Source organism: Acinonyx jubatus, chromosome C1 (genome assembly GCF_027475565.1).
Source record: "Acinonyx jubatus isolate Ajub_Pintada_27869175 chromosome C1, VMU_Ajub_asm_v1.0, whole genome shotgun sequence".
Classification (NCBI taxonomy): Eukaryota; Metazoa; Chordata; class Mammalia; order Carnivora; family Felidae; genus Acinonyx; species Acinonyx jubatus.
Window position 1 is genome coordinate 98,121,067 of NC_069381.1, and position 26,806 is coordinate 98,147,872.

The 26,806-nt window shown below is 51.8% G+C and overlaps 1 protein-coding gene across 5 annotated transcripts in view; it reads right to left on the reverse strand.

Annotated features, from left to right (window-relative positions):
* Positions 1-26,806, reverse strand: part of IGSF3 (immunoglobulin superfamily member 3) — a 93,157-nt gene that overhangs the window by 7,930 nt on the left and 58,421 nt on the right. For 4 of the 5 annotated variants that reach the window (XM_027060801.2, XM_027060802.2, XM_027060803.2 and 1 more), the window contains 6 exons: positions 24,296-24,685; positions 22,827-22,886; positions 20,028-20,429; positions 16,335-16,739; positions 4,744-5,154; positions 855-1,262 (listed from right to left, as the gene is read on the reverse strand). In XM_027060801.2, coding sequence (XP_026916602.1) covers positions 855-1,262; positions 4,744-5,154; positions 16,335-16,739; positions 20,028-20,429; positions 22,827-22,886; positions 24,296-24,685 — 2,076 coding nt within the window. The remainder of the gene's footprint in view (positions 1-854; positions 1,263-4,743; positions 5,155-16,334; positions 16,740-20,027; positions 20,430-22,826; positions 22,887-24,295; positions 24,686-26,806) is intronic. The other variant, XM_027060805.2, reaches the window with a different exon arrangement.

Consider the following 26,806-nt stretch of genomic DNA (forward strand, 5'->3'; position numbering starts at 1 on the left):
GGGCACGTTCACTCTCGAAGTGTGTGTTCCATGACGCATGGGGTGAGCACAGCTGCGAGGCCCCCGTGTCCCACCAAGGCAGACAGCCGCTCCACGCAGGTGTGGAAACATGACGAATGCTCCCACCAGACCACCAACAGAGGCCCTGGGATGCTCAGAAAATGGGCAAGACGGAGCATTCGCACTGGCCCAGCCACAAAGTTCATTCCTGCCCCACGTCCGCTGCGGGGGGAGGCACTGACTTTTCGCTCTGACTTGAATGAGGAGGTGATATTGCAGAGGACACAGGAATCCTGCTCACCTCTGCTTTAATTATGGGTTTAAATGTGTAACGATCATTATACCGAGTAATTATGTGCATTTAGCCACTTTAGGAACAACGGTAAGGACAAGAAAAGCCACACAGCGCAGTCAGAACAGTCGTCGGCACCAATAAAATTATTAGGAAGTGAAAGACTAAATTTCATCATTTTCTATTTAAAGCACATGAATCCATTGTTTTCCACTGAAAACCTACAAGCCTAATTTTTTGAACCGCACGACTACTGTTTCAAAAGTTTTTGCATATCTACCACCTCCTGAATCTGAATGTATTCTTTAAAGAGAAAATATTCTGTGTTCTGCAACAAGTGAAAAATGTTACTCCAGCAAAGAGAGAGGGTCACCTTAGGCCAAAGCCAGATGTGCAATTTCCCATTCGCTTAGGGGGAAAAAAATCTGAGACAATTATAAACGCAAAATGTAAATGCTCCTATGTTTAACCGCAAACAACGTATTTTGCGCAGCGCACAAAGCAGGACACTCACGAGGGGAAACGCCCAAAGCAGTGAGGGCCTGGGGATGTGAAGCCTCACCTGGCCGCATGACAGTAACAGCCATCTGCCCGGCAGTGTCCTCTGCCCGCTTATACCACACGCCGCTGGGGCTGGGGAGCCACTCCTCCACGCGGCAGCTGTAGGTCCCGCTGTCCTGCACCGCCACGTTCTGGATGAACAGCCGATACACGCCGGACGAAGGACTCTCCAGATGCAGCCGCCCCTTCAGGTTGTTTTTGGCCGCCTGCTCTCCATAGTGGAAGGTGGCCTCGCGGCTCAGGCGGGCCACAGTCTCCCGCTCCGGGTGGTTGGGCTTCCAGACAAACCACTCGACCACGAGCTGGGACGCAGCGCTGGTGCGGTTCAGCACCACACACTCCAGCTGCACCTGCTGCGTCTCCAGGACCGACAGATTCCCCTGCGCTTGGCTGAGCTTCAGGCGGCTGTCTGGAAAGGGGAGGAAAGACACATTAGCAGCGAGGCACAACAGGTGCTCGCATGCACGTTTTGCAAAGGCAGGCCGACGGCTGCCCTCCCTGTGCTAAAGGGCAGCGGCACACTCCATCAGCAGAAACACTTCCGGGTGGAGCGCCCTACACATAACGCATTCCTGGATCGCATGTCCGAGTGCCCGGACTGTCAGCAGTTCATGGTAACAGCTGTCCCCCAATTTATATCTCGTTGATTCAGATGCACAGAGGAGGACAAGCATGAGCTATGGATGCCTCCACACCCAGTGACCGCAGACCATAAGCATACAGCTGACCAGAGGGGTGGCTGCGAAGGGACAGGCGGGAAAGGGCGTGCTGAGACCCCCTTTCAAGCCCAGAGCAAATCTTAAAAACTGACCACAGGATGGCTAGAATACACCGGACTGTCCACCACCAAAGAACTACAGAGGAAGCAGTTTAAATATGTCCCCGAGTTGGCCTTAGGAACCGCAGTCCTTGTTTTCTCGGGTTCCCTCTCGAGGTGGGAACAGAACTGATCTGACATTAGTGAAGAAAAGGCCGATATGGATGGAACCAGTGACTTGACAGCTCAGCCCATCAGATCCTCCTCTAGAGAGAAAAGTGTCGTTAATGATGGTACACCCAGCTGACAGTCGTGTAATTTCATAAAAGGTCCTAATGAGTCTATCTGGACCAGAGAGATCAAACAGCTACAGAACTGCAGGAACACCTGGGGAAGGAGACCTTTGGAGTGACATTTGAAGAGGGAGAGGGCCGCGCACCGTCACGTTTTACTTTTTACATTTCAAAACTTCCCGAGTATTTTACAATGGAAGGCAATACCCTTTGGTATTAAAAGGTCAAAAATTAAAAATAACAGAAAAACTGTTTTAAATAACTGGTCTCCCCAGAATATACATATACGTGTGTGTGTGTGTGTGTGTGTGTGTGTGTGAAGATGTTAACTCTAGTTGTCCTGGGTTGAAACATTATTTTCTTCTTTGTGTTTTCCCAAAGCTCTAGAAGCATATTCTTTCTCATCAGCAAAAAAAAAAAAAAAAAAAAAAAAAAAAAGGAGAGGGGTGGTGTGTAGAGAAAGGAGAAAGGAGAAGCAGAGGAAGGAAAAAAAAAAAAAACGAAAACTCTCAACTGAAAAGGAGGAAGGTGTTGTTTTAATTAGGGTCTTGTGCGTTTTCTGTTTATGGTATTAATATTCCCCAGAGATGGCTCTCCCTACACGGATTTTGACAAACATCCTTCCTGCCCCAGTGAGCTCACTGTGGGTCTGTAGTCTCAGATGGGGGGAGTCCCTCAATAACTTTAGGATCCACCAAGATTCTCTCAGTTTCTGCACAAACAAGTGAAGGGAAAGGATGACACATCTGGTGGGTGGGGGGATCATGTCCTCCCACCAGACAAAGTGACCAGAACTGAAAACAGACAGGAAGAACAGAAACCTAAGAGAACCCGTGTAGGCCAAATGACCAATGCCAGTTTTCAAAAGTCCCAAGGACTGGCCTGAGGTCTCTGGAAATACCAAGAGGGACCAGGCAGACCAGAGCTTCCTCTGCAATACATCAGCAGAAGGGTTCCCGAAAGTGCCACTGAGGGGGGTGACAATTTGCACTGGGGCAGTCTTAGCAATACAACACCTGGAGGGAAAAGAGGGGGCCAGGCCACGTCCAGGCCTCTGCATCTGGTCCTATGTGCTGTCTGAACAAGTGTTTATTGAGGCTTCCTGGGAGACAAGCCATGGGAACAGAAAGGTAAAAAATACACATACACACACACACACGCACACGCACACGCACACTTCTATATATAACACGTATTTCATGATGAGTGAATTTCCATATGTATAAATACGAATAAGCAGTTTATAATTCCTTACATATGAATAAGTAAAGAAACAGAATGCCAGGTGGGGGTGTGTGCTAGGCAGGGGACAGAGAAAGGGGTACAAAGTGACTAGGATGCTATTTTAGTTAAAATGAGCTAGAAACACCTCTCTGAGGAAGAATGAGATAAATGAAGATCTATGGTCAACCTGTTCCAGGCTAAGAGAACAGTAACTACAAAGGCCCTGGGGTGTCCAAGGAAAGCAGCCATCTGTTCCTTATTCAATCAATAAATATTAACGGCACCATGCCAGTGGCTGAAAATACAAAGACACAGCCCTGTCCTCAAAGTGCTTAGAGTAGAAAAGAATTGCAAACAAATAATTGTTACATTAGGTATTTTATAACGAAAAAGGAACCTCTGGTGATATGGGAGAAAGCATGGAAGGCTTCCTGGAGGTGATGTCGAGTGAAGTCTTGGGGATGGGGTAGAGACAGGGGAGAGGCAGTGGGAGAGGGGCGTTCCAGGCAGAGAGGACAGCATATAAACGAATGCATGGAGATGGGACTTAGGGTAGCACCCCCACCCATCAGGAAGGACAGGCAGTGACAACAAATCACAGGCCACGCAGATATGAGGGATGGACAGGGAGCTTAAGGCTACATCAGGTGGGGCTTAGAGCTCTTTAACAAGGAGAAAGGGAGACTGACGGGGCACCCTTCACATGTGAAAAGATACGACCCAAAGTTATCCTGGGCTGTTCCAGGGGCAGACCCAAACCTGGAGGGAAATTACATGGAGGGGGGTTTTCCACCCATGAGGCCTGCAGATGTAGAAAGCTCCCCCCACCCCGGGAAGCATTCCAGCAGAAGTCAGGTGCCAGCCCAGTTTGTCAGGCAGCAGAATGAGGGCCGCACCCACAGTCTGAGAGGAGGCAGAGGGGCAGATTGCTTTGCAGACAGGGAGGGTTCCTGAAATGGGTAGTAAGAAAGAAAGGGGAAGCAGAGGACAGAGACTAGAAAGTGCCCTCTGGGTCAGAATGCTGGCTATGGAGCTGGCGCCAGACTGAGCTCCGGGGTGTGACCTGCAAACCCAAAAGGAGACCCAGGAGCTGCCAGGGACCCTCCCTTGCCACCTCTTGCTCAGCACAGCCGCCCCTTGGGCCTCTCCCTGGTAAGGAAGACGCTGTCCGTAAGAGCAGAGTCAAGGACGCTTTCCTGGGGTTGCCCTCAGCACCAGGACGCTCTCACTGCAGACAAAGCGGGCAGCCCACAGTGCACCAGGGTGACGGCCCCTGCACCTGCACCCACACCCCGCGTGGAGCCTGCGGCACCCTGTCACCCCCAGGCAGGTCTCTGCACCTGCACCCACACCCCGCGTGGACCCTGCAGCACCCCGTCACCCCCAGGCAGGTCTCTGCACCTGCACCCACACCCCGCGTGGACCCTGCGGTACCCCGTCACCCCCAGGCAGGTCTCTGCACCTGCACCCACACCCCGTGTGGACCCTGCGGCACCCCGTCACCCCCAGGCAGGTCTCTGCACCTGCACCCACACCCCGTGTGGATCCCACAGAGCCCTGTCACCCCCAGGAAGCCTCTCTGTACTAACCCCATGCCAGCCACGCCCTTGTCTTACCTGGCCGCTTCACAGTGACTTCTGTGCGCCCCGAAACCTCCTCGGCCAGCTTGTACCAGGCATAGTTGGGGCTCAGCAGCCACTCCTCCACGTGGCAGTAGTAGCTGCCACTGTCACTGACCTCGGCCCTCTGCACGGTGAGGCTGAACAAGCCCCCGGAAACGTGCCTCTCGAACTGCAGCCGGGGCCTCAGGCCCTCCTCCTCGGCATAGGTGCCGTACTCGAAGGCGGAGCTGTGGGTGGTTTTCAGGATGAGCTTCCCGTCGGCATCCGAGGGCTTATGCACGTACCAGAGCACCGCAAAGTGGGAGTTCGAGCTGGTCTGAGACTTAACCGAGCAGTTCAGCTGGATGGGCCTGTTTTCCACCAGAGTGAGGGTCCTCTTCGACTTGCTCACCTGCAGCTTTGTCACTGCAAAGGAAAGTGGGCGATTCAGCACAATCACTGCACACACCTGTCCAGGAACGTCCCCAGCCTCACGTGCGGCCTCCAGCCTGGTTTTGCCCCGCAAGGTTCCGGGAGGGCCGGCCGCGGACAGGCTTCCTTCGAAGCATAGCTCGGTGTGAGGGAGGCTGCACGGAGCCGGTTTTACCCCAACATCCCTCCACCTGTCTCCTCCCTGCTCCCCTCACCTGCACGCAGCCTCCAGGGGACCCAGCTGAAACTTCAATCATTTGCCTGCCTAGGAAGTTCAATGGCTCCCAACTGCTTGAGCTCATAAAGGAAAAAAAAAAATTCCTTTTCACAGTACAAAGTCCCTCCAGGATTTGGCTCTTACCCAACTGTCCTCACTCATCTCAGTGACTCACCCCTCCAGCGCCCCCACCCCTCCCCAGCCCCCTGCACCTCCTCCTTGAGCTCTGGTCTCTGCTCAGCTGTCCTCTCTGCCTATGTCCTTCCACCATCTCCCTCCACACCCCCGATCCTTCTGTGCCCTCGTCCTTCCATGCCCCCTCTTTCCCTCCCATCCTACTGGGCCAGCAGCCCCTCTCTGCCCTGGCACCACGTCTTCTACATATCTTCTGGAAGTTTTTCCTTAGTCTCTCTTCCACCCTAGCCTCTGAGCGCCCTGTGGGTAGAGATCAAGCTTTTCCCTTGCAGTCTGCAAGTATTTTGAGTGTGCCCCTCCTGAATCTAATAAGTGCTAGGGATGCCCTGAAGAACACTGTCCTGCCTAGGGGATGTTCTCATCACTGCACCCCCAGAGCCTGGCACAGCGCCTGGGCTATGGAAAAGCACTCAATCAGTGTCTGCTGGGATATGTGGGGGGAGAGCATGTGAGAGAAATATGGTAGCAGGTAGTTCGGGGATTGCCGGGGTGATCTTCCTGGGGGCAGAGAGAGGGAGAGGGCAGAGAAGGAAATGCCGAGCAATGGGACAGAACGGAGCCACCGCCAGTGTCCTTCCCCTCTCCACCCTGCTCCAAAACCGGAAGGGAGGGCAGACTCCGGAGTGCCACCCTACCTGCTAATTAATGGCTATGCTCGCCTTTGAGGTGGCAGGAAGCCAAGGTCGAATGACATATATCTGACGTAGGGAATCTGCGATCATACCCACTCCATCTTTATTACACTTGGCTCTGCTTTCCCGCTACCGGCCATCCTCTCCTTACTGAAAAAGTTTTAAAAAAGGAAGAAGATGTAACTCTGAATTCCTCCTGGGGAGCTATCAGTGCAAGCACCTTTTCACACCCCAACTCAAATTTCTGAAAGCCCCAGACAGTCACTTGGATGCCCTGGTCCCGCACAAACGTTGCGGATGGCGGGATCTGATACCCAACGCCATTACTACAAAAGCCACTCTAGGGACAAGAAACTTAGTGGTGAATTGGGTGACACTCTTCACAAAGGACTGCTGGCTGAACTCACGTCCCCACAGACCTTCTCAAGCCATCAAGAACGCACCAACATGAGAGGACTCCCGGGTCCCACGGCCCACCCTTCTGGTTTCGTCTTTTGTTGGAGCCCAGTCTCCCGCGTTCTCCCTTCTTCAAACACACAGAGTCCTCCAGGGCACGCCGGGAATCCTGGGCAGGGTTTACCAGTTAGCTTCCAAGCTCAGCAAACTGGATGCACACGAGCGTGCCAGTCGACTTTTCAGATCGGATTCCGGCAATACTTAGAACACCCAGCTCCCTTTTCATTCCTTTCCAACCCAATTCACCGCATGCAAATGATATCTACATCAGCACAAATGATACCACCTGAATTATCTGGTTCTTGTCCAAGAAAACTGGGCTGTTCAGTGCAGAGTAGAAAGAGCTTTAAAATGTATTATTAATTGGGGCCAGATTATTTTTGCAAGTGTTACTAAGGAAACCTCAATTGCTATAGTAACTGCATATGTTAAACTGGAATCCTATGACTAAGCTTCAGTTCGGTCACATGGTCCCAGAGCAAGGATCCAAGGAAGAGAAATGTTTCAAAGGATTGCCATTTTTTTTTCTTTCCTTCCCATGTCAAAATATTGTGAAGTGTTGAAAAGCTGGAAAGAGAGGCATTTTTGAAATGTGGGGCATGCCTGACAGGTGCTCGAGGGGTCAGCTCCTATTCTATGCTCTGAATTCCCTCCCACATCTCAAGGGCAGGGAGGACCTTCCCTGAAGCCCAGAGACCGCAGCCCCCACGACTAATTAGGAAGATCCGCCGAGTCCTGTCCAGTACTGCCCTGGGCAGTGTGTCTGTCTACACCACCCTCCTCCACAGAGGCATGGGGGGCCCGGGGGCCCTCAAGGCCCGGAGGAATTTTCATCTGCATGATGACAGCACCTCACAGGAGTGCTGTACAGGTTAAACGCAATGGTCTATAGAAAGACTTTAGTGCAGAGCCTGCTAGATCACAAACACGCAATCCATTTTCGCTCTTCCCATTTCTTTTTGGTCTCTGGGTTCAGTCCCACGTTCAAAGCTCAACAGGACAACGGGTCAGACTGGCACATTTGCTACTGAAGTGCTCCCCTGGACCAGCAAGCGGCAGGGTCACCTGGGAACTTGTTAGAAATGCAGACTCTGGGACCCCCCCACTCTGCACACCCCCCGGCGCCCCCCAGCCCACTGGCTCAGAATCTGCCTTTAACAAGATCCCTGGGTGATTCGTGTGCACCTTAAAGCCTGAGAAATCCTGGACGTGGCCTTGTGAGTGAGTGGATTTCAAGAGGCAACAACGTAGAGGTGAAAAAGGAAAGATGCTGGGGGCCAAGGCCGGGTTAATCCCCAACAGCGAGTCAGCAGGAGGAAGCGGCAGGAAGAGAGGATTCGGGGCAAGGTCCCCACCTGCCTCCCCACCTGCCGGCACAGGCTCCAGTCACACCCTATCACACACGCTGCCTCCTCCGGGGACACCTCAGGCTCCCAGAGCTGGGAGAGCTGTGCCCTGTTTGAGGGAGGGGCTCTATCTTTCTGCATCTGGAGGCTTTCCTTCCTAGGCCTCTCCTCAAATGGAATCGTGTGCTGTGGGTTTGAGAAGAGGATGCTGCGTTACAGCAAGGACGGAGTGGTAACAGGTGGGAGGCATCAGGAGGAAGGAGGGAGCCAGCTCAGAAGGGGGCCCGCTGCACCAGCCGACCTACCCATTCTGTGGATTCTGCTTTGTACCTGTGCTCGGCACACACAACTTCCATTGGTAAAGGATTCCCTTACATCCAGCTAGAGCTGTTAATTACAAAAAAAAAAAAAAAAAATTTGTTTTTATTTCGGCGGGAGACAGAGAAAGCAGGTGAGCAGGGGAGAGGGGAAGAGGGAGAGAGAGAATCTTAAGCAGGTGCCATGTTCAGCACAGAGGCCAACACAGGACTCAGTCTCACAATCATGAGATCATGACCTGAGCCGAAATCAAGAGTCAGATGCTCAACCAAATAAGCCACTCAGGCACCCTGAGGTTAACTTTTTAAAGGCCTTTTCTTTCCTACTGAATTATTTAAAGGGCACTGAATGATCTGTGGCCCAAGCATTTGCTAAACAAACTAATAAAAGGATGACCAAATAAATATGTGATGGATCTTGTCTTGGAGGTATGGAATATAAAGGAAAGGCATTTAATCCTGACTGTGATGGGAGGGACAGCACATTTCAAAAAGTGTGTGACCTCTGAGCTCAGCCCTGAAAAACAAGTGACTAGGTAGGTGCTCCCCAGGCACAGGACGGGGGGGGGAGAAAGGGCACCCAGGTGAGCGAAGGTGAGAACTTCTCTGTGCACCACTTTCAGGGAAGGGCAAGCAGTCAATACGGCAGGCAGATGAAGTGAGGGGCCTGGAGTGCGTGTCAGACGATGCCACCCCCCACCCCCAACCCCCCGCCAGGGCTCCCAGCGGGCATCCGTGGCCTTCCCACAGTAGCATCACCTGGGCACCTGCTGAGACCACTGAATCACAAACGACGCAGGGGAGGCCCAGCGACCTGCAGTCTCACAAGAGAAGCCACAGGTGTGGTGGTGAGGTGGCCACGGGAAACCCAGGGGACAGCAGCTTCTGTGCAGGGGGTGAGCAGAGGCCAGTGGTAGCAGGAAAGGAGACACAAGCCGTGAGGGAGGAGGGAGACAGAGAGAGAGAGAGAGAGAGAGAGAGAAGAGGCTGTGCTTTATTAAGAACATGTGACAATGATTATTAATGTTAGGCATTAGGGGGTCAGCGGCTGGACAGCAGACGTTTGTCAACTTGCGAGAACCAAGTCAGCCAAGAAGAGAAAACTATGGGGGTGCGTGTGCCACCCTTTCTCAGAGAAGGAGACGGCAAAGGCACCTGCCGGTCAAGCAGTTACATCCTAAGCCCCTGCTCCTCTTCTCCCCGTGGCCAGGCCCCATTTGTGCCCCTAGAATCTGTGTCCAACCTTACACTTGGCCTGCATTCCAGCCTTCCTGCCTGCAGCCTCAGCCCCCGCCAGGGAGAGCTTCCTAAGCTGCAAACGGGAGCGTGTTGCTCCCAGCCAAGCAATAGCCCCACGACAGCAGTTTTCAACAGGGCAGCAAGGCCTGGAAACCTGTGGGCAGGTCTTTCCTGGTCACATTGATTGGGTAAGGGCTCTAGTCACATTTAATGGACGAGCGCCTGCGACAGATGTAAAGCCACGTCTGGGATGGTTCTATGCAACAAAACTCTACCTCGTGTCCCGTGTGACTTTCAAAGGACATTCATACGGGTGAAAACTCTGTCCCTGAGCCTAGAACCTACATACGTTTCATTTTATTATCTCCACAATACTTTTTTTTTTTCTTGGCATGGTTTTACTATACGCCAGGTAAATGAAGGAAGGGTTTTCCTTTGCTCTGTTCAGTGCTGCTGTAAGAGTTGCTCAGGATTTCGGACGCCCTGTCCAGGACAGCAACGCCCCTCGCACCGGCCAGTGTGCACAGGGACAGAGCCGCAGTGCCTCTGCCTGGGGTAGCCGACCCTGAGCACGTTACATGTTACAGCATGTTACAGCACATCATTTTATTATGAACCACCCTCTAAAAAATTCATCCTTTTTTCCACAATTTGGGGCACTGTGACAATTTTTAAAGATTATGTTGAGTAGGAATGTGAGATGGTCTAGGAATTTCATGTAGTAAAGGGACTGTTCTAGATTGTTATAAAAAGAAGTATATGATCGGAGCATGATGGGAACTCCTAACTGCTTGGTTTAGAACGTTCTTATTTAACAAATGTATATAATCCTCTCTACATGCTGAGCACTACTCTAAGCACTTCAGAAATGCTAACTACTTGCTCCCTACCAGACCTATGAAATAAGTATTATTAGTCCCAATGTTACAGACACTTGCCCAAGGGCACACTGCTGACCAGTGGTAGAGCCAGGATTCAAAGTCAGGCTGCCTGGTGTGTCCGTGCTTTTAACCATCACATACGGTGACCCTCCATACTTCTGTGTATAAAAGGGGCTCCCCTAGGGGCACCTGGGTGGCTCAGTCGGTTAAGCGTCCGACTTCGGCTCAGGTCATGATCTCGCGCTCCGTGGGTTCCAGCCCTGCGTCAGGCTCTGTGCTGACAGCTCGGAGCCTGGAGCTGCTTCGGATTCTGTGTCTCCCTCTCTCTCTCTGCCCTTCCCCCCTCACGCTTTGTCTCTGTCAAAAATGAATGAACATTTAAAAAAAATATATAAAAGGGGCTCCCCTGGCTCTAACCAACATACCTGGGGACAAACCCCTCCCTGACCCCATGCTTCTCTCGTATCAAAACAAGCATGCTGCTTCCTCCGTCCATAATGTTCTCTGCACACACTCTGTTCTGAGCTGGAAACGTCCCACTGCCCGCCCCCACACATGCCGATTCCCTCCCTGAGCCCATCGGTCATACCCCAGGCTGGCTCTCTTGCACCCCTGTGACTCTTCCCTGTGCCTCCCTCCTCCCAGGCCCTCAGGACAGCCTTCCAGGCAGGGACTGGAGTCTGCAGCTGCAGCATGGAAACGGGCACACAGTAAGTGCTCAAATGTGCTTGTGGGCAGCAGTGGGAGGAAGGAGCAAGGAGAAAAGTAGCAAAGGTTTAGAAGCAGAAAGAGCTAATTCGGGGTAACCCAGACATGCCCTGTCTCACCTGTCTGCAGACACAGCGGTGACCGTTTATGCAGGGCCTGCCAATTGGTACACTTGGCGTCACCATGACAACAAGGCCTGGAGGCTTGGGGGTGGGTGCTGGGGACTCCTCTAGGCGCCCTGGCACTCATGCTCACTGTCTCTGAGCAGTTAGCAGGCAGAAGCCACAGGCTCGTGGCCTGGGAGGGGAACCCCAGGTTCTCCTGGAAGAAAGTAGGGGCCAATCCCACTTGGGATGAGGCAGCCTGTCACTTATCAGACTGTGACAAGGACAGCCACAGTTCACATGCCCGGGACCCATGCAAGTCAAAGAAAAAGCCCTCAGCTCGCCCAATCTGCCAGGTCAGCAATAAGAAATTGGAGAAAACGGATTTGGCAGCATCCAGAGGGAGGGTATTAAATATTCATCCTGACTACCCATCAGTAAATCCCAGCAGAATACACCCACTGACAAGTCGGCTTTCTGCACTGGAGGCTGTCCTCCTGGAAGCTTGTTTATTGCTTTGTCAATCTGAATGTGCAATATTTAATAGCCAGACCAGGAGAGGGTCGTAAACGTTTGGAAAATGAGTGCTGACATTTCCCTTATTGCTTCCGTATTTAGGGATGTGTAATTGGAGGGTGTTTTTGGTGCTAAAGAAAATCAGAAGGAAGCAAAGCGATGCTTCGAAATTAAAAGAGAAAAGAATGGATTAAGAGCAAAGAATTGAATATGTTGAGCTGGCTTAAAGTCTTGCCTAAATGCCCCATGGGGGTCACACTCTGTGATCAATGAGAGTCAGGCTAAGCGAAATCAACAAAATCAGAGTGATGGCATTCCTTGAAGATTTCCTTGGGGATGTGCAGGCGGAACAGGAAGCAGGTAAAAAGAATGGTCAGTGATGGATCCACAATCGACCGTGCCATCCAGCCAGAGATTTTAATGAATCAAATACCTGTGATGTGGTCAGGTCAGCAGGTGGCCCTGGCAAGGACTGGTCTGGGGCACAGACCACACAGAGCCCTCTGGGAGCAGATGACATCAGCAGTTAAAGGCTGATAAATGGACCAGCGTGACAGAGCCAGCACTCTCTAGGTTTCTCTCTGAGTCTGCTGGAATAAGAATGTTTGACAAAATATTCTTAAAAGGGGGTGGGGAGTAAGAGCAGGAATAAGAAGCCGTGTTTTGAGGGACAAGGAATGCAGGGAGGGGAGAAAGAAGAGAAGCCAGCACTGGATTTGAGCTCTGGTATCCCCAAGTCTTAGGGGCCATCTTGTGGCAGAAATCTGAAGAAACAGGGGAGTTAGGGGAAGCATAAATTACACCCCTATACCATCAGCAAACTGGAACCCGTATGGGTTTCTCGTGACCCCAACGTCAAACAAACAAATTTAAGTATCTGCTAAAGGGCATCAGCAATTCGAGGATGGTAAACCAGAGAGAGGAGACAGCAAATAAAAGTACTTGGTACCACAGAGGATTCCTGAGAAGAAACATAAAATAGTAACTGTCCAGAAAAATACGTAATATAATAAAATTAAGAGCTTGGATTCTGGAACCAGACTGCCTGTCTGGATTTGAATCTTGCTTCTCTGCCACTTATTAGGGATCACTGGGTAATTTATTTAACCGCTGTGTCAGTGTGCTCATCTATAAAGTGGATGAAACAGGACCCCCTCTCGGTGTTGCATGGGCTAAGAACCAAGCAAGCTATTACATATAAAGCACTCAGGATGGGGACGGACACACAAGAAATGCTCAATAAGTATCAGCTGCTACATCAGTGTTACTGTTACTGCTACAGCCACCTGTGCTGAGACCTCCATGCCAGCAATCTACGGAGAAACTCCTTCTATGAAGGAGGCTGTTAGCTGAATGCAAAAACATAATCTCTGACTACCTGGCCTTCGAAAAGTCAAAGTCTCCCTTTCACCCAGCCCCACGGCTTTTTAACAAGGCATATCTGGGTTCAAATCCCGACTTCCCACTCGCCACACACTTGACTTGGTGAGTCAGAACCTCTCTGAGCCTCAGTTACTCCATTTATTAAAATTTTTAAAAAAAATTTTTTTGAGACAGAGACAGGGTGTGAGCAGGAGAGGAGCAGAGAGAGGGAGACACAGAATCGGAAGCAGGCTCCAGGCTCCGAGCTGTCAGCACAGAGCCCGACGCAGGGCTCGAACTCACAAACCGTGAGATCATGACCTGAGCTGAAGTTGGATGCTCAACTGACTGAGCCACCCAGGCGCCCCCCTCAGTTACTCCATTTATAAGGAAGCAACAGCTTCCTCCCAGGGTGGCGGTGCAGACAAAGGGGGCTGCATGTGCCACGTGTTGGACATGGTCAGCCCTCTGGTATCTTCCACCTCCACTTACCCCACACGGAAGCGCAGTACCCACCCGAGTGTGTGTGTGTTGGGGCGGGGGGGGGGGGGGAAGTAAACATGAACATGAGGCTCTTTGGAAAGCAGGAAGTGCTAACTGCATAAATATTTAATAAAGGACAGAATGTAACACTTAGAGGCATGAACTCTCCTCTGAGCCTCAGCCACTCCTTGGGCGGTGGCAGCAGCTACAGCACCCATGGGGCTCTGGAGGCAGCCTCCAGGGGGCCTCGAAAGTGCACCACTGCTCACCTCTGAGCAGAGGCCACACAACAAACAGCCGCTCCCAGGCCTCCCACGCCAGTGCTGCTCTTTCCCGCTTGACAGTGAAAAACACAAACCAATACAGAGCAAGCCACAGAGACCCGGAGACAGCCCTCCACTGCCTGGCTCTCCGGCGACATCCTCCCCACCCCGGGAGGAATGAAATGGCTGGCATCTGGAAGTCGGGGAGACCGAGACCACCAGCAGCTGCACCTCAGTTTTCCCAAGCCGGTTGGCTGCTACCACACCTCTGACGCACTGGGAGGCCTTGGTTTCTCCATGGAGAAACCAAAATGGGGATACAAACATCCACATCATTTCACTGTTGTTGATGAATGGTTAAGAAGAAGGTAAGTGCTAAGCCCACAGCTGGGCACCCGAGAGCTAACTTCACACATAGTTTTCCCTTATTCTCTTTAGTAACACCATAAATGAACCAGAATCCAAAGAACTCAAACCTTTGATGAGCTGTCCTCAGCCTTCCCTTACGTGCTCCAGCCTTAGAGTCCAAATAGGAATGGAAACAAGCAGGAGTTAGGAATCGGTTCAAAAAGGCAATGTCGGGCAAGGTCCTGGGGTCAGCGTGAACCCTACCTTTCTACAGCCATGGAACCATGTTGACGGGCTCCATGGCTCACAACACCGACCCTGAGGGCCAGAGGAGACCACAAATGCGCAATTACAATCGGAATGTCCTAGTCAGTAAGGTGGGCACGTGTGTCCCTAGGCGTTTCCACAACAAGGGGTCACACAAAATGGGGTCTCTGCTTAACCCTCCATTAACCCAAAAATCCACTTAAGCAGCACAGCCTCTTCCCTAAGCTTCCGCTTGCCCAGGCTCAGGCTCTAATTGGCCAAGGAACGGTCCCATCATTTTTACAAGTTGCTTGTTTCAAACTTTGGTACAGAACAGGATTTTTTAATTTAAAATTTTTTATTTTATTTTATAGAAAGAGAGTCTGCAAGTGGGGGAGAGGGGCAGAGAGAGAAAGAGAGAGAGAATCTTAAGCAGACTCCATGCTCAGTGTGGAGCCCGACGTGGGGCTCTATCCCAGGACTCTCGGATCATGACCTGAGCCGAAATCAAGAGTCAGATACTCTACCGACTGAGCCACCCTGGCACCTCCGAAAGAGGGCTTTTCACGGGGTTAGAAGAGGCCAAGGGTAAACTCAGACAATACCCCCATGTAACCTCACGTTGCTGAAAACAACACCGTGACCATCTCACATGGCGGAGCAGACCAGGTCAGGTACGAACCATGGCTGTGAGTGGGCAGAAGAATCCTCTTTGCAAGCAGTTCAAACCACGTTTGCAAAGTGGGTGGGTCACAGAGTCAGAAAAACGTCTTTGCAAAGTCACCTCTCATCCAACCCACCCTTCGCCGCGTAGGTGCATGTGCCCCACTGTGCAGGGGCCTGGCAATGGCAGAGACGCTGAGCAGCCTGGGCTCCACACCACAGCCGCTTCCAACCAAGCAGGAGAGGGGACGGACACCGGGAGGCCCATCAAAGCACATACACCTGACCCCTCCCCCCGCATTAGGAAAAGCGCCCAATGACGGAGTGGTTACAGAACACCCCCCTGACCCAGGCTTCCCAAATTAGTGCGGCTTTACCAACGGCCGTGAGAGACTCGCCTCCGTGGGGAAAGGGAGCTCAAGGAGGAGGCCAGAGCCTGGCTCATGGAATCAGCATGGGAGACAGACAGACACGGGTTCAAACCCCGGCTCCGCCATTTACCAGCTACACGACCCCAGGATAGCCACTTCCTCTTTCCTGGGGTTGTTGTGAAATTCTCATAAAACCATCGACCCTAAGCACCTGCCACGAGGCAGTTACTCCGTTAAGTGCCTCACATGTTCCCTCTCCCGTTCCACGTTCCTTGTCTGCCAACAGGGAACAGTGTACCTCCTCCAGGCTGCTGTGGAAAGGGTTTTAGGAGATGGCGTGATGTCAAGAGACCAGAGTCTAAAAAGACATGACAAGTTAAAGTGGTCTGTAATCCCTGACTGGATCCTGGTTTGGAAGGGGAAAAAAAAAAAAAGCTACCAAGGACATTATTGGGACAACGGGGGAAATGCTGGTAACATGCCATCATCGTGTGGAACTCTGGGGGGTGACAGTGGTGTCGTGGTTGCACAGGAGTGTGTCCTCGTTCTTATGAGATACACATGGAAGTACTGAGGAGGAACAGTCCCAAGCCCTGCAACCCCCCCTCAAATGGTTCAGAGACAACAGCACGAAAACCAGAGGGAAAACAAGCACAGCAAGACCTTAACCGCTGGCCGTCGAGACAAGGGAACGGGATTCTTGCGGCTACCTACGGGCTGGAAATTTCTTGAGCCACAAAGTTGGGAAATGGAAGTGGTCCCGCCGGGGGCCCCATGTGTGTGCTGTCCTCCCCCCGGCCGCCCCCCCTCCCCCCGGGCCCCCTGACCTGGCTGCAGCACCCTGATCTCCAGCAGGTTGGAGGTCCGCTCTGCCAGCCGCGTCCAGGAGTTGTTGTAGTTCTTCCGCCACAGCTCAGCCACGCACTGGTACTTGCCCGCCTCTGTGTCGCTGGCCCGGCTGATGCTCAGGCGCACGTTGTTGCTGGACTCGGCCTTCTCGATGGCCGTTCGGGTCCGGAAGCTGGAGGACCTGTCCCCCCACTGGACCCCCCCGTCCCGGGTGAAGGTCACCAGGTCGTGAAACTCGATGGTGCCAACTGGCTGGAACCGCCAGGTCACGGACACGGGGACCCGGGCCGGGTAATGGGGTTTGATGATGCACTGCAGGTCAAAGGAGTCGCTGTAGGTCACACCTGGCGTGCGCGAGATGGCTGTGACCGCGAAGCCCATTTCTGGAGAGAGAGCAGAGAGACTCCAGCTAGGGGAGACACGAGGATTTCTCAGGGCGCTGCGTGGCAGGGGTGGGGCTGTGGGCCAAGCTAGCGGCACAGAACCGAGGCTCCGGCTCTCTCCTGATGCCCAGGCCAGATCACTTTAGCTCGCATTTAGCACGAGCCCATAAGACCCCATACACAGAGGCCAGAGGCAAAGCTCCTCAAGCAGCACTTAGCAAACCCTTCCTGATGAAACCTTCATGTCGATCTGCCTCCCATCAGCCCTTGCCAGGATTGAGGATACGTAGGCAGAGCCATTCCTACAGATTTGGGGATCCCATGCTGAAACAGGAGAAAAAAGCCCTCAAGCCAACGTCATTCACTGCCTGCAAGGTGGACACTTCCCCACCCCCCCCCCCCCCCCCCGACGCCTCCTCTGCTTGGCCCGCAAGGCACTGGAGCTAGACAAGGAGGAGGGAGAGGATGTGTCCCTGTTCCCCGGGCCAAGCAGTACAGGCTTGCTCACCAGTTCCTTTTCCACTTTCTTTGTGAAATGCAGGGAAGATGGGCAGTGAGGGACCCACAGCGGGTGGGCTGACCTTGAGCAGGTGGGGAACTGGGTGAGGTGAGCTTCTGCAGTTACAGCAGGCTGCCCCCTACTGACGGCAGCAGGCTGATCCCGGATACCGACTCCTCAGTGGGCGCTATGCGAGTTCCTTCACCTTGAAACACTACTTAATATTAACACACTGGTTATGATCATAAGACTGCGAACAGCCAGTGTTTACTGAGTGCGGTGTGCCAGGCGTGGGGCCAACTGCTGTGTTTCCACCACACGTCACTGTGTCCTCAAAATGACCTTGTAGGACAAGAAGGCATCTCATCCATTTCTTACAGACAAGGAAGAGGCACAGAGAGGTTAAATAAACTGCCCACGATCAAGCAGCCAGGAAATGGCAGAGTCAGGGGTCTTATCTGGCGGTTTTACCCATGGGAAGTGGTTAAAGGCACAGACCCTAGAGCCAGAGGCCCGACTTTGATCTTTCTAAGCTGTGTGACAGCAAGTTACTTCACTTCTCTCTGCCTTGATTTCCCCATCTGTAAAACGGGTCCTCGTGAAGATTAAGTGAGTTAATATTTGCAATGTATTTGGAAGACTGAATTAATATTTGCAACATACTAGGAATGGCATAGTACCTGGCACACGCTATATTTCACTAAATATGTAAAGGGACAAAGTAGACACAAAGAAAAGTACTTTCAATTCTGTAGGGAAAAGACTACGCACAGAATGAATCTTTTGGCTTCAGGTGAGGAGGTTAAGTTAGCAAATAAGTGGAAATAATTTGCTGAAAACTCCCGATCTTCAATTTGGATTTCATAAGCTTCTTTATGTCTCCTTAAAAAAAAAAAAAATTTAAGACCCAGAAACCCATCCTTAAACATTAAGTAGTTGTGATAGTCACTTGTGCCCCTGTGTGCAGAATATGTTGCCATGAGAGTGGCAGGACACAGGACCTTAGGGATAGGACATTCCCAGTGTTCCTGGCCCCAGCATCCAAAGATGTCATCCCAAGAAGAGAGAGCTTCTCCAAGCAAATGACTCTGTCCAGGGCTGACAGAGCACACGCCATGATCGTGGTGCACAGAGCACTGAATTTACTTTAACTGAACGCTCATAATGGCCCACGTGTGGCTGGAGGATGTTCCTATCTGCTGTCTCAGCTGGGTACCTGAGAGTGAACCATACCTGACCCCGTCAATATGAAAACACGTGTGTGTCACTATTTAGACTGAAAGGCAACCTGACCCCACAGTGCCCCCCACTCTTCCCTGCCACAACTGCTTGGGTCTCCCTGATTACGGCTTTGGCCAGAGGCACCCCAGGGGTAGAGAACAGGTAAGCAGAACCAAGCCCGGGATCCCAGGTCAGAGCCCGTGGTGACCCTGACCATGGAAACAACAGACATACAATGAGTATGACAGACGTCAGGGGGATAACCTAAGAGAAGCTATCCTGAATGCTCCTTGGACATTCCTAACCTCGCAGGGTGGGGAAAAGGACTGTTACTGGACATCCGGACATTTCCACAGGTCCACACTGGTGCTGAGCACTGGCCCGGGGACTGAGCTCATCGGCAAACTCAGCCACTGGACAAAGTTTCCAAAGCGAGAAAGCTGAGCAATGCAATTACTACATGAAGCAGGCCAATCTTTGGGATTAAGCTTTTAGAACAAGAAGTGTAATTCTAATCTTGGGTGAGAATACAGTACTCTGTTGAGGGCAAAACCAGCGGGGGCTGCCATCTTTCCTGGGGTGTCAGCTCTAGCTAGGAAGTTGATGGGCAACATGGTCCCAGGGAGTGGGATACACGGTCACCGAGGACAAGTGATGTCACAGCTGTCCTGATAAACAGGAAGACCGAACATGATAACAAGTAGCAGACTGGCCTCTTAAAATTTAATCTACTGATTATATTAGGCGGATAAATGTTGATAGAAGCCGCTTTAACTACCCCGTGAGAAGCAAATCTAATTCTCTGGTTTTAGCAAATCTCAAGGTATCTTTGAATTTCATGCTAATGCGGAAGTGGCTTTCCTAAGGATGGTGCCTTACAGAGGAAGAGATAAAAGCACAGACTTTGGGGGGGGGGGGGGTGAAAAATGAAGAGAGATCCCCAGCTTCCCAGGTTCAGACTGTGGGTCTGTCGCTTAAAAGCTGTAGCCGTGAGCAAATTAGTTAACCTGTCTCCCTCAGTCTCCTTGTAAAATCAAAGGGTTGAGCTCTTGGTTAGGTGAGAATTCAAAGGGACAAGTGCTTAGACTCCACCAGGAACATAGTAAATGCTAAGTAAATGGCAGAAAGGGGTCTCCTACCCTTCTCTGCCTTGCTCTGGCCTTTTGAGGAGGGCTGGGCCCCTGGGCTGCAGGGCAGGAGAGCCTGGGGGACAGGCGAGAGAGGTTCTGCTCTGCTGGTCTTGGCAGGGACCATGGTCCCCCCACCTGGGGCCACCGCTCCTACTGGGTGGCTTCGCTCCCCTGGCCAGAACTTTGAACTTCACTCCTACCATGCAGACCCAGGAACAGTGACCGCCCCCAGCCGTCACCAGGCCCCCTGGGGCCCCACTGTGCACCACTGGCCCCGTCAACCCTACCTGCACTTTCGTACACAGTCCCTTCAATTAAACCCTCTGGAAGGGGCCATCCGTTTCCTGCCAGGACTCTGATAAAAGTCAGGGTAAGGGACCTGACATGGGAGCAATCTCCCAGCGATCCCACAGAAAGGACCACCGAGTGCTTCCTTACCGAGGGCCGTGATGGAGATGGGGGTGCTGGCCCGGCGCTCCCCCACGATCTGCCACTCGCCGTCCACTGCCCGCACCCATTCGGTCACGTGGCACTCGTACTGGCCCTCGTCCTCCTTCCTGCTGTTGAAGATGCCCAGGCTGAACGAGTTGGGCTGTACCTGCTCCATCTGGACGCCCCCGAAGCTGCTGCGCTCCCAGTAGGACGCGCCTGGCTGCACGGTGCCGTCCCGGTCCAGCCACATGATGTTGCTGCGGCGGTTCTGCCGGTCCACGAGCTGCCAGATGACCGAGAAGCGGCCCTGCGGCCTGCCTGCCGTGCGGACACTGCAGGAGAAGTGTAGGTGCTCACCCTCAAGGATGACGCTGGCGTTGCTGGCCACCTCCACGGAGATGCTGCTCTCTGGGAAGAGGGAGAGAGTGCCACGCTGGGGCTTTCCGGCCTCTACTACCCCCTCCCCCACAGACAGGGCAGGAGGCCGGGTGCGGGCGTCACGCTACGCACTTCACCGGTAGGAGGAACGCCCTCTGACACTTGCTGCGGCAAGCCCTGGCTGCTTCTGGGCACTGCTCCCCACGACTTTAGATCCATCACCTAGGAGGCCCTTTGCTGGGGACCAAGATGCCGTGTGGGATACTGAGGGTCTAAGACCTGAGACTGAACCGGAACCTAAGAAATACAGCACGGTGACGTTCTGACGTTCTATCGGTAATCTGTTCAGCTGGGGCTCAAGGGTTTTTCAACTCGGAATTTCAGGAAGTGGAACAACTCGGAAATTTCTACGTCACCTCCATCTTCCCGCCGTTCGGTGCTACGGCAGTCAAATAAGAGCGGAACACCTATCATGGGCCATTTGAGCCCCTCCGGGCAATATCAGCAAAGCGACGGGATGTACCAGGAAGATAACGTGTGCTTGCTTGGGTGTGGGGGATACTGGGACAGATGTCTGCTTTCATAGTGTGTGTGGCAGTGAGCCCTCATACTTGTTCCATGAACGCAGAGGAACCGACCAAGGCCCCTGGCTCTCTACCCTGCCATCCACATTCAGCCCTGGTTCCGCTGCTCTGACCCTAACACATCCTGCCAATCAGAGTTGGGGATAAGGACCCCACTCTCTTTGCTCCTTTGCTATTCACTTAGCTCTGAGGTCACTCAGTCAAACCAATTACACTTTATACGCCTCCTTCTGCAGCACAGGGATGGTGTGGTTCCTACCGTGCACTTGTTTTAAAGATTGAAAAGTTAACAAGACAATGTATGTCAATCACCTGACACACAGCAGGTTTTCAAAAACTGGTCACTGGTGATCACGTTAACTTTCCTATTCCCAACAACTTTTGTTTTCATAAACACCACGGACATTCTAATCTGTCTTCAGTACACATATGCTATTTTGTATGACTATCTACGTCGAGTTAAAAGAAAAAAAACAAGTGTTAAAGAATACAAAGCACCATAACTAATTTGGCTTCAATTTTCCGGGTACCACTGACATGAAACACAATTTAAAATTTATCAATTAAGTTAAATTCCCCGATTCAGAGGCATACCTGATTATCGAGAGGGATCACACATACATACCCATAACCATGCATTTGAATCAATCTTTGCTCCCCCATATTTTCCCCCACAGGCAGAAACAGACAGAGATGAGCCCCAAGCCCCAGCAGGTAGTTTCTGTTATGGTGAGGATGCCTGCTACCCATTGCGGGTTGGCTTATTTCGTGTGAAAAATAGGTCTGGGCAGGGTTCAGGTTCCCCAGGAAGGCAACCTCCCCAGGAGCCATACCAGGATGACTTATGGAGATGACCACGCTTCTGTGGCTCAAAGCATGGAGTTGGAGGCAGGCAGACCAGGGCTTGAAGCCGGGTTTACTGCTTCCTAACTCTGGAATCTTGGGGTTCTTCCTTAACCTACCCCCACTTCCTTTTCTCACGTGCAAAACGGAGACACTAAGAGTTCCTACTTCTTGGGGCCACAGCACCGACAATACCAGAGGAGGTAATTTACTTGTCATCATCAGTAATCATACTTCCTCTGTAGGTTAAGGACTCCTCCCCAGCATTATCATTCCATGTGGGGCATCAAAAGGACAACTCCGGTGTCAGGGGCGGGAAACCCCTTTGCTGGCCTCCAGCAGAAATATGACTTGCAGGGTGTCACCGCCATTCCCTACTGCCCCCCCGGTGGACTCTTCCATGAGCCCTGGCTTACGAACGATGAGGGCTGCTGTTTGGTGCTCTGTGGCTCCAGCAAAAGCCCAGAAGAATCGCACGGTTACAGGTGGTCCTATGAGAAGAAAAACCGTGCGGACATCCCAGGCAGAGGCAAACACAGGTGCAGTGCGGGCGCTGCCCCTTAGGACGCCGGATGGGCGTTCCCAGGCCTGAGAAAAGGCGAGCTGACCAGTTAAAACTCTCTGGATGAAGCGAAAACTAGGACAGAACTAATGAGACTCTGACTGCATGTTCGCCAAATGAAATTTCAAATCAGGAGCCGGATGATGTAGCACAGGCTTAAGCGCAGAGCGGTGGGTCTGGAGTTAGAAGCAAGTATTTCTAATGCAACACACGCTCAACCACGAACGGAACCGGCCCAGCCGCGTCTCTGCACGGTGCTCTGGCTTCTTCGCTCGCGGGATGGAGAGAACACTGGCCTCTACGGGGATTTGAGGAGTGGGAGCGGGGAAGGAAGTGATATATGCAGAAGCACTCTGGGCTCTTGAGAGGAAAAGCGCCATTAAAATCCAAGGCATTATCACCATTACCGACGTGACCGTTGTTCTTTGGTAGACTTACCCAAGTGGCCTTGGGGCAGGATCTGGTGGTGCTGAGGGACTTTAACTACCCAGTTATCTGCTGGAAAAGCAATATAGCAGGCCACAGATCATCAAACAAGTTCTTGGAAGGGGTCGGGGGAAATCTCTTAGCACAAAAGATACAGGAAGTAAACAGCGTAGCTGCCCTTCACTGGATCCTTAACAATGAGGAATTAGTTGCAGATTTAAAAATAGAGAGTCCGTGGTTAAGGCAAGCACAAACCGACAGGAAAACAGTCAGGAGAATGGGCATTCAGTTCAACAATTTCAACTCTACAAATATTCAGCAAGCACCGACCCTATGCAAAGCACCATGCTAGGCATTGCAAAGAAAAAAAAAAGTCTAAGAAACAAAACAATGCCAAGATAATTAGGTGTGTGAGAGAGATTAAAAAAAAAAAAACAAAAACAGAAGTACGAAAGAAAAGAACCCTGTTGGTGAGAAAAGAAAGAAGTAGGCAAGACCCTGTGTCTACTCTTTCCTTCTCGCTTGAAGAGAACTACGTCAAAAACGTACAGGTGTAAATAAATATGTAAAGGCAATCATCACAAGGCTAGGGGAGAGAACAGTTTGAGTAGTTGAGAAAAGGTTAAAGGTTAGTTTTAAAACTTCCCTGTCTTGTTTAAAATCATGGCATTAAAAGTTTAATTCTCTTTTTACTAAAAACAGAACTAGGAGAGAATTGAGATGTTAATGAAAACATCCTGATACTATGGATGATTAAACACAACAGGAGCAAACACAGGTCGTGCCCGAGTCCCCAGCCACAACCATCACCCACCCAGACCCAGATGAGCCCAGCTTACATGGAGGTGGAGGCCCACCAAGCATCCTTGGAAACTGGCTAAGCTTTAAAAGGAAGGCTATGCTCAGGAAGACGTAAGAGGTCCCACCCACTGACTTTTGAAAACACAATTTCAATAGGGAAGAGACATTTAGGGAAATGCCAACCCTTATACCCCCAAAACCCAGACAGCAAATCCTTTTTAATAATGTGCTCTCAGATTTAAAATCCTCCCACAAAAGACCAACCCTCATAAGTGAGATTTCAAGGTAGGCCTCTACCCACTCCATCTGGGACTTAATTCCCACATGGGAGCCAACAGGCGTCCTGGATTCCTGATTTTCCTCCAAGCTGAGCTGGCAGTGCTGGTGTTGACAGAGGGCAGCCAGTGCTCAGATCTGGGATGCCCCCTCCAGCCTGCAGACATACCCCTGCGCTCTGCCTAACTGGGGGTTGCTAAGTGTGGGCAGGCGAGTGGAGAAGGGAGACAGGTGAACTGGTTTTGCCTGCCAGAGCTGACTTGAACCCTTGAGTTCCAAAAGCCCCGCCCTCCCTTCCAACCCCCTCCCCCGCAGCTCATCGGTCCCCTGACTCCTCTTAAATGATGCCAGCTACAGACCAGACCACGGGGAGCAGAAGGAGACAGCACATCTTCTCTACTTACTGATGGGGAGGACGATGATGGGGATGTTCTTGGGCCGCTTGCTCTCCTTGTCGATGAATTCCCCGGTGACCGTTTTCTCTCTCTCTGTCACACGACAGTTGTATTTCCCGCTGTCATCCTGGCGGAGGTGATAGATCTTCAGCACAAAGACACTGTCGCTCTCTTTGGCCACTTTCAGCTGGCCCCTGGCTTCCCGATGGGCAAATTCACTGTTGAGGACCGGCACTGCATTGGGCCCCATGCTGGCAATGAGCGAGCTGTTGAAGGCCCAGGAGACGGCAAAGTAACGGTCGGGAACGTTCTGAGCCTCCAGGATGCATCTGAACTCCACTGGTTCACCCACCGTGTACAGCCGCTTCTCCGTTTCCAGCCGCACGGTGAACTCTTTGTCTAAGAAAACGAATTAACAAAACGATGGATGCCTTCTGGGTGAATGAGGGCCCCCGGCTAACCCAAGTGCACCAGCAAATTCCCACCCCCCATGCCCTCTTTACAGTGCCAACCACAGCACTTCCCCTTGTCTTCAGAGAAAAACCCAGAGTCTTCAGAGAAATTCCTGAGGGTCGCAGACAGAACTCAAAGGCAGCTAGACCCAGACAGTCTAAGGGGCTTGTTACCTCAGTTAAGACGCGTGGGGCTCTGTCTGCAGCCTATGATGCAGAGGTCAACAAGGTCTATCATCCTTGACATCGCTTACCCAGGCCTACCCTTGATCTATATACTCCCAGAACCCCATGTAAGCAGCAGGATTGCAAACATTTTCTGCAGATGTTGTAGGACTCACCCCCACTGACACGTGAGACAAAATTACACAGTGCTGACCCCAATCCTCATAAACGCTCAAAAAAATACACTGAAATATGTTCTCCACTGCCACATGGGTACTGGAAATCAGACACAGGTAAGACAACCCTTCACACAATTCCAAGGGCAAAGGGAAAACCAAAGTCTCTCCATGAGTTACCACCTGTCAGATAAAATCTCAAGAAAGATGGAGAGGGAAAATTTTTACCCACTTCCACCGAAAGCTGATGACCTCTGAAATGGACAATGAATCCAAGCACCCTTCAGAAAGCTGGGTGTCTGATCAGGAATGGGGGGGGGGTGCTCAAAGAAGGGCTCATCACCACTAACAGCATCCCACGCACAGTGAGACAGTGGGAGGCTCTCATGCCTCCCAGGTTCAGCCTCTAAGCTCTAAGATGCTCTAAGAGCTCTAAGCTCTCAGCCTCTAAGATGACGCATGGATGGTGCTTCGCCTGCTAGCATCTCCCTCTCTAAGAGTCTGCATGCAGGATAGACTCCCTGACTAAAATCGACAGAAACAGAAGAAAAGACAACCAGCGCTGCCACCAATGGGGAAGCAGAGGCTTTTAAGCAGGACATTGCACACTCTCGATACCTCTCCTTCCCCCTCCCTCCCTATCCCCATTCAAGGAATCACCCAGAGCCCTGGCCTCAGAGTTCCCAGGCAATCCCACGGATTGCCTTGCACAGTGATGCTCCCTACTCTGTCTCTAGCACTCACTTCATGTCTTCCAGGCACTGCTACCGACCTGACCTTGGCCTTACAGCTCTCTCTTACCTGGTCTCTCCACATCAGACCCAACCTGCTTAATCAACCTCCATCTGGCCTCCATGGCTTTTTGCTTCTAGAACCCAGATCTAACTGTCATTCCTTCCTTTAAAATCTCTATTTCCCCCCTCTAAGTGCCTGCAGCAGTGATTTTTAAGCATTCCTTGGTGGGGGGCGGGGGTGGTGCAGAGGCAAGGGACTTTGTTCCTACAAAACCTTGTGTCGCCCAATATAGACAGCATTTGGTTGAAGCAGGCGAGGGAACGCTGTGGCCCTCACACGCCTTCCTCCAGCACCTCCTGGCGCGCACAGACACATGGACACATACACACCTCCACATGCAACCTCTCAGCCAGCTCTAAGGGCTTCCTAAGATCCCAAGAACAGCTTGCAAACACCTGGTCGGTGGAGTCAAGGCCAAGCTCCAGATCACAATATGTGGGGCTTCTGGCTGCCTTTCCTTCCTCTTCTCCTCACTCATTCCCAGGACACAAGCTCGCCCCATGCTGGACTCCTCTCTGCTTGCCAAACACAGCACACAATTTTGAGCCTTTATGCTTGTCCCTCTGACGCCTCTGCAGGCTTCAGATTTGGCTCAACTCACCAAACTTGTTGGCTTTCTTGGATTTGCCTTAATGCTCCCATCCAGGGAAAACTTAATGTTGCGAGACCACTCCCCAGTCACCGTGTCCCTGAGCGCTGGATGCACAATAGCATCGCAGCATTCAATACACTCTACTTAGCCACCGGCCTTCACATCCACACCTTCCCTCAGTGCAGCCTCCAAGAGGCGTTCATCTTTGAAACCCCGGTGCCACACCTTGAATGCAGCAGAGACCTTAAATGTTTACTGAAATGAACTAAGAGAAGGACAAAGCTAGGGCTGCAACCATTGAACCCCAAGAGCCCAGAGGCACAGAGTAACACCATCAACT